Raw genomic sequence first — 17,797 nt, forward strand, 5'->3', positions numbered from 1 at the left:
CAGACCTCTTTTATGAATGCATTTGTAAATGTGTATGTGAAGGGGTGTTTGTGATCCCGTCTCCCTGGAAAACTTCTGAATTCTTCTTTCTAGCTCAATCAGATAGAAAGCTATTCTATAAATTTAAGAGTATTACTTTTTAATATACTTTGTTAATTTCAAAATGGTTGTGAAATTTTCTCATCTAGACTGGCTAGAGTATTTTCTCTACTTCGGACTATACACTAACATGTTTTCGAAATAGAAACTTCATATCCAAACTGAATTATCCTCAAATAGACACAAAAGAATATGTAATAAATGAGATCATTTACATAAAACACAAAAACAGAAAAAAATAGCCCGTTGAATGGAAAAAAGGGGAACAAAGAGGACTCTGGGGAGCCGATAACTGTTTCTTGATCCTGGTGCTGGTTACATTAATGTGTTCAATGTATAAAAATTCATTGTTATGCTCATTTATGATATACTTTTCTGTATAAATTTTTATTTTTCAATTTAAATCTCAAATAATAGAGATGAAAAACTTTTCAGGACATGCTTTCTGAAATAAATATGCAATAACTATATGGTACATCTGTTTGCTCATTCACGCTAAGATTCTCCTAATAGAAAGTGAACTCCACACATGCATCACAGGATCCACAATGTCTGGGACAAGGCTAACATTGACCAGATGTTCAAGGCATATTATTGAATAAATAAATAAATGAAAGACTAAAAAAAAACCCAGATGGCATACTTAATAACATAATATGTAAAATGTAAAAATAATATACTATTGATTTTAACCTTTTATTTTTTGACAAAGGAACTTTCTTAAAAAAATACCTAAGAGAAAAATGCACAATACTAAGAAAAAACCTATAACTATGTGTATATATTTGTAATCCATGAAGAAATATAAAATCACAATACTATGTCATAAAAATATTATTTGGGCATTTACACAAATATAAGTTTGTGGTAAAATACTCTTGAATTAATGTATTTGGACTACGTTTTGTGCTATTTTCTGCAAAAGGAGACTACATTCTAGGAGGTTTTCATAGGATGACACAAAGCAGAAAGCTACAGCTGGTTAAAATAAATACACATAAGTAAATATGTTGCTATAAAAGTCAGATAAAGTGATTCCCTGTTATTTTCTTTGAACTATTTTAAATTTATAAGCCTGTAAGTGATGATAAAAATTTGTTAAATATATTTGATTTCCTTTATATTATTGAATATATCAGAACACTCATGCCTGCTAGGAAACACCATATTCTTCCATTCCAGATGTTCACAGTCCTACATTTAAAAACTTTTCCTTGGCTACTCCCTTCAAGATTTACTCACACACACTACATCCTATTATCATCAGCCCACCATTAGTAAGTATCCAAATGCATATAGAAAACATAGCTAAGCTGTATACTGATGTAACAAATAATCCATATATGCAAATAGTAACTACTTGTGCATTTAAAAAGAAACAATACATATTCAACAATGTAAAAAGTGACTCAAGTATCCACCTGGTAATAGAATGAAAATGATTAATTTTACCTACCAAAATACTGCAGGATTTTGGTAGAGATAAGGAATATGGAAAAACGCTTTTCTTGTTCCTTTGGTTTAATACATCAATAATTGAAGAATTAAAAAACTGTTTCAGGTATGATTGAAGAACTCTAAGGTCAAAATAGTTATCTATACGTCCTCCATAAATAGCATTTTCAAGTAAACCATGCACAAATTCCCACTGTACATCTTTGGTACCTATAATTTAAAAATATTTGAATTAGTTTCATTTCTAAGCTATTAAAAATATTCTAAAAATATTCTAAAATTTTATAAAATATCAACTAACTTCCAGCTTCAATTATATTTATAGAATATAATAATAGATATTTAATTTAACTAAATCACTTCTTCAAGTGCTCACTAATATTAATAATTAATGTAAAATAATCACAAACAACTCCACACCAGGAAGACAAACAATCCAATTAAAAAATGGTCAAAAAACCTGAACAGACACTTCCCCAAAGAGGACATACAGAGGGCCCACAGACACATGAAAAAACACTCAGCATCACTAACCATCAGAGAGATTAAAATTAAAAGCACAATGAGATACCACTTCACACCAGTCAGAAATGCCATCATTAGCAAATTAAAAAACAAGTGCTAGTGTGGTTGTGTACAAAAGGATAACCTAGTGCATTGTTGGTGAGAATGCAGGCTGCTGCAGCTACTGTGGAAACAGAATGGGATTTCCTTAAAAAACTACAGATAGAACTTCCTTTTGATCCAGTCATCCCACCACTGGGATTATACCCTAAGAATCCTGAATCACCAATTCAAAAGAACCCATGCACCCCAATGTTTACAGCAGCATTATTTACAACAGCCCACGTGCCCATCAGTAAACCAGTGGGTCAAAAAACTGTGGTACATTTACACAGTGGAATTCTATGCAGCACAAAGAAAGAAGAAGCTTCTACCCTTTGCTACACAGCATGGGCAGAACCGAAGAGTATCATGCTAAGTGAAATAAGCTAGGAGGTGAAAGACAAACATCATATGATTTCACCTATAAATGGAACCTAATCAGTAAAACAAACAAATGAGCAAACTACAACCAAAGACATGGAAATAAAGAACAAACTGACAGTGACCAGTATGGAGGGGGGAGCGGAATAACAGTGGAAAGAAAGGGAAGGGGCAAGTCAAGGAACATGAATAGAGGACCCATGGGGATGGACAAGGGTGGGGGGATTGAATGTGGGGGGTATGGGGCAGGGGGAAGGAGTGAGGAGATGGCCAGGACAACTTTAACTGAGCAACAATAAAAATATATTTTTAAGATTTTATTTATTTATCTTTAGAGAGGAAGGGAAGGAGAGAAGGAGAGAAATATCAATGTATGGTTGCCTCTCATGAGCCCCCTGCTGGGAACTGGCCTGCAACCCAGGCATGTGCCCTGACTGGGAATCGAACTGCGATTGTGTGGTTCACAGGCCCAAGCTCAATCCACTGAGCTACACCAGCCAGGGGTAAAAATATTTAATAAATCACTTAGCTAATATTTACTGAGATTATTTAATCAAGTAAAATTTCCCAAACATTTTATATTTATAAATTCAAGCCTCAAAACATAGAATTATTAATATTGTCCAATTACCCAGATGGAGAAATTGAGGCATAAGGAGGTTAAGTCACCAAAATCAGAAAATCACACACTCCCACCAATCTGGACTGAAATGAGGTACAGTTAACTAGCACCACATTTTTATCTGCCACACAATACTGCCTCCTTAAATTGAAAATTTCTTAGAAGAACATATTCAAAAGGTAATTTTATACAATGCTGAACTCAGTTCATAAAATAATCTAACTAATAGGGAAATTACTAAATACATTCACACAATAGTCTTCTCAACATCACAATTTTTATAGTAAACTGTCCATTTTCTATTCTAATAGAAAAGTAAAATGTAGTGTAAAAAACCAGATGGGACTTTCATATAAACTTGCACTTTGCAATACAGACATCTTAATCACAGTTCATTGGAAATGTTAAAATGTAAGAATTATACCTCAGGTTTGCAGTAAATGAGAGAACCACAATTATATTTAAACGAGCTAGTTAACAACACTACTAGCACCACTAGTTTATTTGTATTTCATTAAAAACTTTAAAATTCGGAGAGTCACAAAGCCTGGTGGCAGTATCACCATTCACCTTTGGGCACAGGCGATTTACTGTCCCTGCAGAACCGGGGTCCCCAAGGGTATGTCCAGGACCAGTGCAAATTGTTTGCCGTTTATAGCTTACTGTCCACAGTTGCTAAGTAGCGATAACAAGGGATTTTACCAGGATCTGCCCATTTTCTAGTTCCGATGTTCAATAAATAATATACCAGAACTGTGTATATCACTCACTCATTCATAAGCCTCTAGGACATACCAAAACATTAACATGCCTTTCAACTTAAAAATACAAATAGCCCGACTGCCAGCCAAGATGGAGGTGGAGGTAGACACACTGTGCCTCCTCACACAATGAAAATAAGGACAAGAACAATTTAGAAACAAAGTAACAAGCAGAACTGACAGAAAATTTAACAATATGGAAGTCCAACACCCAAGGAGTCAGCCACGCTCATCCAGACTGGTAGGAGGGGTGGAGCTGGGCAGCCAGGCAGAGAGGGGTGGCAGCAGAAAAAAAGCAGCAGTATGGGCCCGAGGCAGCAGCTGACAAACCCTGGGCATGGAAGGCGGCAATGGGCGGACCCTGGGCATGCAGGCAGCCACTGGCAGACCCATGGTGCGGGTGGCAACAGGCAGACCCAGCAAGGCCGCGATTGTGAAGTGGGGCACAGCGCACAAGGCACTGGCTGACCAGGCCAGTCCCACATTTGCACCCTGATAAACCAGGTAAAACTGGGGAGCAAGTCAGGCTGCACAACCCAGGGTCCCAGCACGGGGAAATAAAGCCTCAAAACACCAATCAAAAACACCTGTGGGGGTTGAGGTGCCTGGACAGACTCCCAGCCTCACAGGAGAGTTCATTGGAGAGATCCACAGGGTCCTAGAATGTACACAAACCCACCCACCCAAGAACCAGGGCCAGAAGGGCCCAGTTTGCTTGGGGGAAGGGGTGGAAGCGACTGAAACCCAACAGAGAGCAGAGCAAGCACTATTGTTCCCTCTTAGACCCCTGCCCCACATTACAGCATCACAACCCAGACACTGGCCTGGTGAATACCTAAGGCTCCACCCCTCATATATAACAGGCACATCAAGATTAAAAAAATGGCCCAAATGAAAGAACAGATCAAAGCTCCACAGCAAATACAACTAAGCAACAAAGACATAGCCAACCTATCACATGCACAGTTCAAAACACTGGTGAGATCATGATGCTCACAGAATTGGTTGAAGTTGGTCACAAATTAGATGAAAAAATGAAGGCTGTGCCAAGTGAAGTGAAGGAAAATGCACAGGGATCCAATAGTGATGGGAAGGAAACTGGGACTCAAATCAAGGGAGTGGACCAGAAGGAAGAAAGAAACAACCAAACAGAAAAGAATGAAGAAACAAGAATTCAAAAATGAGGAGAGGCTTAGGAACCTCCAGAACATCTTTGAACAGTCCAACATGCAAATTATAAGGATACCAGAAGAAGAAGAAGAGCAACAAGTGAAAAACTTATTTGAACAAATAATAAAGGAGAACTTCCCCAATCAGGCAAAGGAAATAGGCTTCCAGGAAGTCCAGGAAGCTCAGAGAGTCTCAAAGAAGTTGGACCCAAGGAGGAGCATGCCAAGGCACACCATAATTACATCAGTCAAGATTAAAATGAAGGAGAGAATCCTAGAAGCAGCAAGAGATAAGGGGACAGTCACCTACAAAGGAGTGCCCATCAGACTGTCAGGTGATTTCTCAAAAGAGACCTTACAGGCAAGAAGGGGCTGGAAAGAAGTATTCCAAGTCATGAAAGGCAAGGACATACATCTAAGATTGCTCTATCCAGGAAAGCTTTCATTTAGAATGGAAGGGCAGATAAAGGTCAAGTTCAAGGAGTTCATCATCACCAAGCCCGTATTTTATGAAATGTTAAAAGGACTTATCTGAGAAAAAGAAGATAAAAAACATGTAGAGTAAAATGACAGCAAACTCACAGATATTAACAACCAGGAACAGAACCACAGAAATGGAGATCACATGGAAGGTTAGCAGCAGGGGAGTGGGAGGAGGAGAGAGGGGGGAAAAGGTACAGAGAATAAGTAGCATATATGGTAGGTAGAAAATAGACAGGGGGAGGAGGGCAAGAATAGTATGGGAAATGAATGTAGAAGCTAAAGAACTTAATGACACATGGACATGAACTAAAGGGGGGGAATGTGGGGAAGACTGTATGTGGGAGAGGGTGTGCAGGGTAGAGGGGAGTGAAGGGGGAAATGGGACAACTGTAATAGCATAATCAATAAAATATATTTAAAAAATACAAACAGCCATCATAGAAAATGTTTTATGAAATTTTTATAAGAAAATATTATTATTTTTCTTATATCCATTGTTCTCAAGACAAGTTTTATTTTAAGATAAAAAATAAACAAAATAAATTATAACAGCAATATTAATAATAGTCAATAATTACTGACAGCTTATTCAATATATTAAATATTCAAAGTGTTTCAAGGCTTATGTATCTTTTTTCATTTAGCTGTCTCACAAATTTAATCAGTTGAACTAGTGCCTATTAATATTCTTACTCTACAGACCAGGAAACTCAATCTGAAAGGTTAAGAAATCTGTTCCAGGTTCCAAAGCTACACAATCTCTGTAACAACAACCCCTATAATTAGAGCTTTTTCTCTGTTTTTGCATTTAATTCTATGTATGTGCAGGTCTCTTAATACCAGGAAATTTTTAATCATAACATTATACAGTTAAAATTTTTACCATGAGATTTAATTTAATTTTTACCATGGAAATAAAAAGCATCTGCCTCTTATTTCCAACAATTCCATGGTGTTAACAGATGTAAAAAACCATGTGATGCTATTAATTCCATCACAGCCTTGACATACAAAGATAAATCATTTAAACCTCATGTGCTTTGGTTTCCTCATCTTAACAGGGCTATAATAATTTATGACTCACTGTGGCATTATAAAAATCAAATAAATGTTTAAAAACTTTTGGAAACTTACCAAGTTTCCATGTAAGGTAAAGTATTAGTCTATATCCTCCAAAAAAGTCTTTTGCCAAGTTAAATACAACAGCTCATGGAAATTAGGAAACTGGTAACCCTCAGCATAGATTAGGAAAAGGATGAGTCAAGTGCAGAAAGGAATCAGGGTGGTGCTTTGGAATGTTGGTAATACTTTAATTGATTTGAGGCTTAATTTATAAAAATTTATTGAACATTTTTGTGTACTTTTCTGATGTATAATTCAGAAAGGTTTTTAAATAAACAAAAACTCAGAATACTATTTGGCATTAACCAATAGCGGTTACTTGATGAAGTGGAAAGAAGTGAACAGAACAATGATGTGATTTGGACATGAAAGGAACAGAAATTGTCAAAGCACTGGGTGTTTGAGGATGAGAAAAACAAAAGAATCCATGGTGATTTCATAGGCTTTGAACTTCAATAACTACAGGAATGGTGGTGCCATTGACTAAAATGGGGCAGACTCGGGAAACAGCGGTTTCACAGGGTTGCAGGATGTAATGGGGTGGGGGACAGGAATCAAGAGTTCTGTTTAGGACATTTTTCTAAGCTGGAGATTCCTACCAGCATATTTTCTTTTCTAATCCATCATTGTCTCAATTCTAGTGTCCCTTTGCCTTGGTTCTGCATGGTAAACTTCAGGGACTGTTTCTGTGTTCAGGAGGCAGAGAGCTGGTGCCCTCAGGGCATCGGATTATATGGTCTTGTTCGCTGCCTTATTTCAATCTATTCTTTGTACTTTGATTCCTGATTCCTGCTTAATCCCACAGTTATGTTTCTAGAGATCCTTGTTACTGACCTCAGTGTACCATACCCCTGAATTGAAACAGTTCCCTTAAAGGAGAACTGAGTGATTCAGCTGAAGTCCAAAACTTCTGATGCTCACAAAGTACAGTCTTTCTAGCTGTCTGCCTCCTAAGGGCTATAGAACAGTAAGAAATCTTAAGGGTTTTATCAAAAACAATGACCGTGCCCTGGCAGGTATGGCTCAAATGGTTGGTGCATCATCCAATAAACCATAAACTGAAGGGTTGTGGGTCTGATTCCTTGTCAGGGCATGTGGCTAGGTTGCAGGTTCTGTTTCCAGCCAGGACACTTACAAGAGGCAGCCCATCAATGCTTCTCTCTCACATTGATGTTTCTCTCACTCTCTTCCTCCCTTCCCCTCTCTCTACAATCAATGAGCATGTCCTCAGGTGAGAATTGAAAGAAAATAAACAAACAAACAAACAATGAACACAATAGATAAGAGCTCTTAGAGAACACAGCAAGGCAGTCAGGACAGAAATCACAAAATAAAAGGCAAAAAGCAAATTTTATGAAAGAAAGTCATTTTTGAAAAAGCCATGTAGTTAATATGACCTCAATATTTTTTACACTAACACTAGGGATAAAAATTTTCATCAATAAAACTTACCATCAAAGAGCCTGTCAATAATGTTGTACCCAGCCCGAAGATCTGACAAAGAAAACTCATAAAATTTGGTCCAACCCTATCAAAACAAATGTTAAAAAATTAAAGAATTATACATAGTTCAAAGATATATATATGTATACATTACTTCCCTTAGTATCTTTAAAACAATGTTTATCACATGCTAAAAATTATCTTGAGAATGTTTAATAAAAATAATTAATCTATAGTAATAGTAATATTTGAAGAATTTATTTACCTCCACAGGATGCAAAAAAAACATTATAGTACCATAAAAGATTTTATCATTGAAGTATGTAGAAATACAGTCAGAGAGATAATAAAATGGTACAGTAAATTTGGAGTCTACATACTATATATACATTGAGATAGTTTCCAGAATTTTATAATTCAGAACTGTGGATTCTCTCCAAAAACATGAAAACGGAAAGGCGACAAAATTTTTTTAAAGGCTCAAAGGCATATAGCATCACTTCCTGTACATTTGACCCACAAAGCATTTGTATTGGAACTATATAAAATATAAACCTACAGCTAATAATTACAATGCCTGAATAAAAAGAACACTCATAGAAATCTACATTTTGTCAAAAATATACAAAACATTTAAAAATAATTTCTCTGAGGCTCCCATTAACTGAAACTAATTACTTTTATGTAATTAAAATTTTATGAAATGAACATTTTTATTGCATAAAATATTGTCTGTCATGCTTTAGGGTAAAAGAATGAACAAAACATAAATAATCCTGCTCCTCATGAAGCTTCCAGTCCAATGTGGGAGGGGAAGAGTGGGATGGATACAATCAATTACTTGAATACTATATGATTATAAACTGTAACATGTGTGATGGAAAGAAACATAGTTGGTATCTGTAAGAAAGAGATCTGACATAACCTAAGAGGTCGGGGAAGGACACCCTAATGGGGACAAGACTAGAACAGATAGAAAGACAAAAGCTGATAGTAGGACAACAAATTTAATACTTTTTGTACTGGACTGTAGTAGAGGCAAAGATACAAAAATAGTGTTAATAATGACTTCTAAATTTATGTGTTATTTTAATTGATGGTGGTGCCATCGTTGATAAGTGGAACACTGGAAAAACACAAAGTTTGGAAAGGAGTATCATGAGATCATTGAACAAAACTATTCAACCAAAACTTACTGCATGCCTGCTGCATACCAAGTACTGTTTTGGTCAATGCGAAACCAACAATGAACAAGGCAAAATCTGTGCTTTTGAGAAGCTTGTGTCCTAGTGTTTGTATCTAGAACATGTGGGATTTTCAGTACTCTGTAGACCACAGTCACTGACACAGTGTTGGATAATTAATGATTCTTAAAATTATGATACAAAAATTTGAGAGATAATTTCTGTTTTTCATGTCACATCTTCTGATAGGAATAATGTAAATTGTAGAGGGGTTCTCTATACAGCCAATCAACTCCTGTTTAGCCCAGTTGGTTACCCAGGCACTGTGCTAAGTGCTCTTACAAAGATGAATGCGTTGGAGGCTGTTATCAAGGGCTCACAATCCAGTAAGAATAACAAGTGTCGAATACAACCATGAAACAAAGTAATATTACATGAAGTACTACATTAGAAGTACAATATACATGTATAAAATAGAGGACATTATTTCTGTAACCAAATATAGGACTTCAATAAAAAATATAAAAACATAATCTTTTACTAACATGAGAAACAAAAACTGAATGTAATTAATAGATTTTTACTTCTGACAGTTGGTGCTTAAGGAAAAAAGAAGAGGAAAATGGGTAAAATAGAGAGTTAGTAGAAGTACATATTCATATAACATGGTCTCTAGTAATTAATGGTATCCTCAATTTTGTATGCTTTTACCTCCAATTTTATGGTTTTCATAAGAGCAAACTAAGAATGTTAATAAATAACATTTTTAATGTTTTTGTGTGTATGAAAGTGAATTTCTGTATTCTCTATGAAGAGCATTTTGACAATGTTTATGAACTTTTAAAAATACACATTAAAAATACATATATAACAGTGTGGTGATTGCCAGAGGGAGGGAGGTGTAAGTAGACTAAATGATAATAGAAAAAAATACAATAAAGATTAAATAAAAAAGTAAAATGAATAATGTGAACAAAATAAAAGATCTACAAGCATAAAAAAGTAAAAATAAAAATAAATATATTTTTTGACTCAAACATTTCACATTTAGAAAATGGCCACCATAAATAAGTGCCCAAAGAGGCAAGTATATGCAAATGAATATTTTGTAACAGTAAAGACTGAAAAAAATATGCATACCCATGCAGCAATATAAAACTACTTAAAAATAGGTATATTGATATAATGAACACAAATAATATTTTTAAATTAAATATTAAATGGGTATTGATATTCTATATCTAAAATGTACTAGTTATTAAAGCAATTTATGGGACAATGTAATGTGCTGCCATTTGAGTTAAAAAGTATATATGAGTGCATTAAAATACATAAAATATGTTTGCATGTTAATATACTATCTCTGAAGGGCACCCCAGAAATGGTGAAGAGTTGATGCCCTGACAATAGATGGCAGAAGGATAGAAGGGAGGAGACCAAATTATGACTACAAACCTTTTCATAGCTTTTTAAATTATAATTGCAAACCTTTTCATAGCTTTTTAATTTATGTTGTGTGAATATATCATTTAATAAAAAATAAAATCTAATTTCATTAAAAATATTTTTTTTCTTTTCTCAATAAAAGTGTATCATTATTACTATTCTTCAGATATCCATCAAGATTAACTGATCCATTAGGGTGAGGATGAATGTCAGAAAAAAACAGCAGCAAAGGCTTTAGAGAAAAGTGGGGCTGGCCATTTCCAATTTCTCATAGTTTTTTGGGTATAATTCCTTCAGCAAGTTAATTACCATTGAGATCCATTGTCCTAATTTGTAAAATGAGAAAATTAAGAATATTTCCCCATAAAGGTAGTATGCAAATTCTATGAAACACTACTTTGCTATTATTATTAACTATTTTATGACTGACATATATTTATTGACAGACTATGCACCAGGCATTGTGTTAAGCACTTCTGAACATACTCTATTTTCATTTTATCATCATGACAAAGGTATGCATGATTATTTTCCCCATTCTGCAGCTGAGGAAACTGTTGCTTATTGGGGTTAAAGTGATTTACCCAAGGTCACATAGCTAGGAAATTCTAGAGTCAGGGTTCAAACCCAAGTCTGTAACTCCATAATCTATACTCTTATTTAGACATGTAACTGAAATAGAGAGAGGCTAAAAGGGAGGCAGGTAGAGAGAGAAGTTTGAGGAGAGATTATCCCAACAGAACTAGAAGAAGTTGAAAAAAGAGGATGGGAAAAATGTAAAGATGAGAGAATAATGGAATTGTTAGCTAAAACACACATCTGGCAAGAACAGATTACTGGTACCAGGAGGGCTGCCATGGAATGTGGTCTATTATTGCTTGTAACAACAGTGACAGCTAGGGCCTATGGTGAGAAAGAGCTTGATGAATCCAAAGTCTATGTGACTATACTTCTTGATGAATCCAAAAGTCTAGTGTGACTGAGGTGTAGGGAACAAGTGGGAAGAGAGGGCTAAGAGGATGGTGAAGACATAGGCAAATCTTTTCTTCTGGACCATGGTAAGGAATCTGCATATTTTTTATTCAGATACAACAGAAAGCCACTAGATGGCTTTTAAGGAGAACAATAAAATAATTAAATTTATATAATAAAAAATAATTCTGGATACTAAATGCAAGACATGAAAGGCTATCTCAGAAAGTGGTACAGGTGAACCCTGACCCATGTGGCTCAGTAGATTGGGTTCCTACTGAGGGAAAGGGCAACCTTCCCTCAAAGAGAAAGGTTGCCAGTTCAATTCCCACTCAGGACACATGCCTGGGTTGCAGGTTTGGTTCCCAGTTGGGGTGTGTATGAGAGGCAACCAATCCAGGTTTCTCTCTCACATCAATGCTTCTCTCCCTCTCCTTCTCCCTCCCTCCCCGTCTCTCTAAAATTCAATAAATGAAATCTTTAAAACAAAAAAGTAATACAGGTTAGAGGTAATACAGCTTACCAAAAATGGTAAAGAGAAATGACAAATTTGAATTATGTTTTGGAAGTAGAATCAATAGGACTTGATAATGGATTGGGTAGGAAGGCTAAAAAAGAAACTAAGAACTCCTAAGTTTCTAATTTGAAGAAGTAAATGGAAATCAATACCTTTTATTGAAAGGAATACACTAAAGGAAAAACAGGTATGGGGAATTCAGTAGTTGAACACTGAGATGTCAGTTAGATATAAACCTATAAAAATGATGCCTAACAAAAATTGAGGGCGTAAGATGGTTTTACACATTGTTTTGAACACTTTAAAGAGATATGAACTAGACAACTATATACAATTCAGGAGATTATCAGAAAAGGTTGAATTAGAAATATAGTTATGAATTATGAGCCAAATTACAAAGTAATGCCTGCCACTTCTACTAAATCATAAAAATATTCTATTATAAAAAATATGTACAACTTGTATGAAAGACTAATCTTACCTGTGGAATATAATTTCTTCTTTCTTGACATGCAGCATGAAACCAAGCAAAACTGAAGAGAGCATGAGCTCGATGTATGTTACCATTTTTGCTAATTTGCTCAGGAGACCAAGATTCGTAAGTACGCATTAAATTCTTCTTTAAACCTGGAGGTGACTAAAGAAAAAAATTAACAGACATATTATTTAATAATAAAATGAATCAGTCAATAAATGAGCAGCAATAAAATGAGCAACAGCCACACATTGATGTTTCTCTCCCTCTCTTTCTCCCTCCCTTTCCCTTTCTCTAAAAAGAGAATTGTAGAGTAGAATTAAGAATTGTAGAATTCTTAATTGTAGAATTAAGCCACTTGCCACTTCTCTAAAAGTAAATAAATGAAATCTTTTTTTAGAATAAGAAATTAATTCCATTTTATTTTGCTTTTTAAAAACATTTTTTGTTGTTTTTTCCATTTTATTTCTACTGCCCCATCTTATCTTTCTAAGAAAACACATGTTGACAACTTAAAACATCTCACGCTAACCAATATGTGAAACATGTTATAAAATGACAAAAAGAAAATTAGAATCATACATAAAAAAATAAATGAAGTCAGACCAAACCTGTAGCTTATGATAAATATGGCCATTTAACAGATAAAATGAAAAATAAAAGGTTCAACATATAAATAAAGCTAACAGTTAACTGCAAAGTTCCTACTTTTATTTGAAAGTCAATTTAATAATTTAAGAGCCACATCAAATCTTTACAGTCATATCCTAATAGTTCAAATTCTATCCTGGAAACACATACCAGTTACAAGATTTCTCTTGATACCTTTATAAGTGAAATCTTAAAAAAAAAAGAACAAAGCAGCTAATTCAGTGAACAGAGAAGACCAGTATGGCAACAGTTATCTGGAATAAATTTTTAAAATGTTCTTACAACTAAACAAAAAAAAGAAATTGATAATAGAATAGAAATTTAACCATTTTTTTATATCAAAGTTTTTTGTTTTTTTTTTAAATTTATTTATTTATCTTTAGAGGGGAAGGAGAGAGGGAGAGAAACATCAATGTATGGTTGCCTTTCATGCGTCCCCTGCTGGGAGTTGGCCTGCAGGGAACCAGCCTGCAACCCTGGTATGTGCCCTGCCTGACTTGGAATCGAACCACGATCCTCTNTTATTTGAAAGTCAATTTAATAATTTAAGAGCCACATCAAATCTTAACAGTCATATCCTAATAGTTCAAATTCTATCCTGGAAACACATACCAGTTACAAGATTTCTCTTGATACCTTTATAAATGAAATCTTAAAAAAAAAAAAAGAACAAAACAGCTAATTCAGTGAACAGAGAAGACAAGTATGGCAACAGTTATCTGGAATAAATTTTTAAAATGTTCTTACAACTAACTAAAAAAAAAGAAATTGATAATATAATAGAAATTTAACCAAAGATAATAATGTATAATTATGTGTGTACATATATGCATATATAGTCATCATTTTGTATAGACATAGTAATAACAATGCACTATGCTATTTCCTAGCAGAAAATTATCTACATTGATATAAGAAATAGCAAACAAATTCACCAAACATTTAAATAAAACTAAAAATTTATGTGGAAATATCATAAAATGGCCTCCTTAGGAATCCTGGATAAGACTGAGCTTTCAGTTCAACATTCAAGGAATAACTAGTTCCCCTGATATATTAACCCTTCATTAATTGAAGTATTTACTGTGTTCTTGCTATATTCCAAGTATTATATGACAAGAAAAAAAAAGCAAAACAAAACCTCCCAAGCTATGACTTGCTCATGTAATCCAGTTCTAGAACACAGTTTAGTAAAAGAGTATACTGGGAGAGTGGCTAAAGAAGATTTGTAAAGGTTATTTCTTACTAGACACTATAATCACACTCATTCAATTAACATATTTCCAAATATTAAATCATCTTTGTATTCCCTAGATTAATCTCATCCCTCTTTCTCCTTAAACAAGACTAATAACTTCTGATGAAAAAGACATATTGATCTAAAACAAACGATAGGTATAAACACTAATACAATTTTTATTATTATTATTTTTTAAAGATTTCCTTTATTTATCTTTAGAGGGGAAGGGAAGGAGAGAGGGAGAGAAATATCAATGTATGGTTGCTTCTCGTGTGTCCCCTGATGGGAACTGGCCTGCAACCCAGACATGTGCCCTGACTGGGAATCAAACCGAGCCTTTGGTTCGCAGGCCTGTGCTCAATCCACTGAGCTACATCAGCCAGGGCTAATAAAACATTCTTATTAAGAAAAAATATTTTATACAAAGAAGTTTCTACAAAATGAGAGAAAATGAATGCAGAACCCCTGTTTTACGAATTTTAAGAAGTTTTAATTCATTTAATTATTTATGACTTTGACCAGTTATATATCATTATAAACACATATAGTTTTGGATATATTAGGTTTAAGAAAGATCTGCCAAGCATTACTTATTTTAAGGATGTATAAATTGATGGATGAAATCAAGGAAGGAAGGATGAAAACAAACAATGGAAATCTAGCTTAAAAAAAACTACTATGTCAAAAAAACACATGAAGTAAAAACTGGATATCCATGTGCAAAAGAATACAGTTAGACCCTTACCTTATACCATATATAAAAATAAAACAAATCTCTAAGTGAATTAAAAATCTAAACGTTTAATCTAAACCTACTTTTGCCCCACCTTGTAAGGAACTTCTACAACCGTACAACAAAAATACTTATTAAAAATGGGCAGATGACTCAAATTAGACATTTCTCGAAAGCAAATATACAAATGGCCAACAAGCATGTAAAAAGATGTTCAACATCACTAACATCAAGGAAATGTGGATGAAAACCACAGTGAGCTATCACCTCACAGCATTAGAATGGCTGTTATTAAAAACACACACACACAGAAAAAGAATAACTGTTGTCAAGGATGCTGATACAATGTGCATTGTTGGTAGGAATGCAAAATGGTGCACTACAATGGAAAACAATATGGAGGTTCTGAAAACAATTAAAATTAGAATTAGCGCATGATCCCACAATCCCACTTCTGGGTACATATCCATAAATAATCGAAAACAGGATCATGAAGAGTTATCTGCCCATGAACATTCACTGCAGCATGATTCACAATAGCAAAGAGGTAGACGGCCTAAATGTGCATGGACTAAAGAATGGATAAAGAAAGCATGCAATATACATACAGTGGGATATGATTCATCCTTTAAAAAAGTATGGAGGGGAAGAGGGGTGGGTGGAGGTGGAAGAGGATAAAAGAGGGATGAGTGATAAGCATAAAAATACATTAAAAATAAATTTAAAAATTAAAAAGAAAAAAAGGAGGAAATCCTGTCATATGCTACCCATGGACAAACCTTGCAGACATAATGTCACATAAAGTAAGCCACTTGCCAAAAACACGATGAATCAGCTTATATACAATGTCTTAAGCCCTGGCTGGTGTAGCCCAGTGGATTAAGCGCAAACCTGCAAACCAAAGGATTGTGGTTCGATTCCCAGTCAGTGCACATGCCTGGGTTGCAGGCCAGTTCCCAGCAGGGGACCCATGAGAGGCAACCATACATTGATACTTCTCTCCCTCTCTCCTTCTTTTCCCCTCTAAAATAAATAAATAAAATCTTCAAAAAAAAGATATCTTAAGTAGGAAAACTCATAGAAATGGCAAGCAGAATGGTGGTTGCCAGGGGTGAAGACAGAGGGAAATGGCAAGTTGTTTTCAATGGATACAATCTCAGTTTTGCGAGATAAAAACTTTTGTAGATCCATTGGATACCTTTTAATAAGGTACCTATACTTAACACTACTGTACCAAACACTTAAAAACTGTTAAAATGGTAAATTTCATGTTATGTGTCTTCTACTAAGATAAAATCATCAAAAAATATAAAATGTGACAGAAAAATTGAATGTATTTTTATAAATGCCATCTTATACTATTATTTATTTGTATTAACCAGATCAAAATGTAAAGTTTTGCATAATAAACATTTGTTTACAGAGCTTTATAACCCATGTAGAGATCACTGCACATATACAACTAGTGGTTCAAGTTTTAAATCTTACCTCATATGTTATCTTCAAACTTGACTGTAATAAAATAGGAGTAAAGTTGGGATGAACTTCTGCAGTGAGCCAAAGACGAAAGGTATCTTTAGGCTGAAGAGTATTCAACTCCTTGTTTATAAAAACAACAATAAAAATCTACTTAAATGCGCACACAAATTTTCATTTTATAAATATACTATTACTAAGTAATTTTTCTTACTAAAATCTTTCTGTGACTTTTGATGTATTACTTAATGTGCTGATTATATTTACCTTAAATACACATCTTTTCTATTATTAGCTTAGTCTAATAGATAAGAACTTGACCTGGAGTTTGACCATAGGCTTGAACTCCAAATTCTGCCACTTATTTACTATGTGAACTTGAGTTTTATGACTTACACCATTGATGAGCAAGAATAATAATAGTAACTACCTCATAGTATTGTCTAAAACACTTAAAACTGCCTGATACATATTAAGTACAAAATAAGTGATAGCTATAATTGCTATTGCAAGTCACCTTTAGGCCTCCAGGTTCCCACTGCTTCAATTCATGTTTCCACAAAAGTTACATAGTACTGTTTCTTTATTAACAATTTTTAGTGTATCCTATTGCATATGATATAAACTGAAAAGTTTAACATACAAATTCATCTGTCCCTGCTATATGCTTTGTCACTTATTCAAATTCTTATGCCTCTGTCTTTACTCATATTTTTTCTGCTCATTATTCTCTTTATAACCTGAAGAATTCTTTATAAAATGAATAGGTGAAAGAATATTAGGAAGAAATGTTAATAACTAAAAAATCTTGATAGCTCCAAAAGTGAAGTCTAAAAATCATTTAAATAAATATAATCTATATCTAATACTAACATTCATTATCAATGTGAACTGTTAGAGTTAAGATGACCAAAAAATAGCAAAAGAATTGAGCATAAAAATATGCTTGCTTAATGTCCTCA

At 34.3% G+C, this 17,797-nt stretch overlaps 1 protein-coding gene across 2 annotated transcripts in view; it reads right to left on the reverse strand.

The window, feature by feature from the left end:
- DYNC2H1 (dynein cytoplasmic 2 heavy chain 1) overlaps positions 1-17,797 on the reverse strand; it is a 346,577-nt gene that overhangs the window by 104,255 nt on the left and 224,525 nt on the right. For both annotated transcript variants that reach the window (XM_037065338.1, XM_037065337.1), the window contains 4 exons: positions 16,848-16,958; positions 12,742-12,897; positions 8,151-8,226; positions 1,556-1,764 (listed from right to left, as the gene is read on the reverse strand). In XM_037065338.1, the coding sequence (XP_036921233.1) occupies positions 1,556-1,764; positions 8,151-8,226; positions 12,742-12,897; positions 16,848-16,958 (552 nt within the window). The remainder of the gene's footprint in view (positions 1-1,555; positions 1,765-8,150; positions 8,227-12,741; positions 12,898-16,847; positions 16,959-17,797) is intronic.

Source organism: Sturnira hondurensis, unplaced genomic scaffold, assembly GCF_014824575.4.
Source record: "Sturnira hondurensis isolate 20B ecotype Veracruz unplaced genomic scaffold, ASM1482457v3 Scaffold0015659, whole genome shotgun sequence".
In the NCBI taxonomy this organism is placed as follows: domain Eukaryota; kingdom Metazoa; phylum Chordata; class Mammalia; order Chiroptera; family Phyllostomidae; genus Sturnira; species Sturnira hondurensis.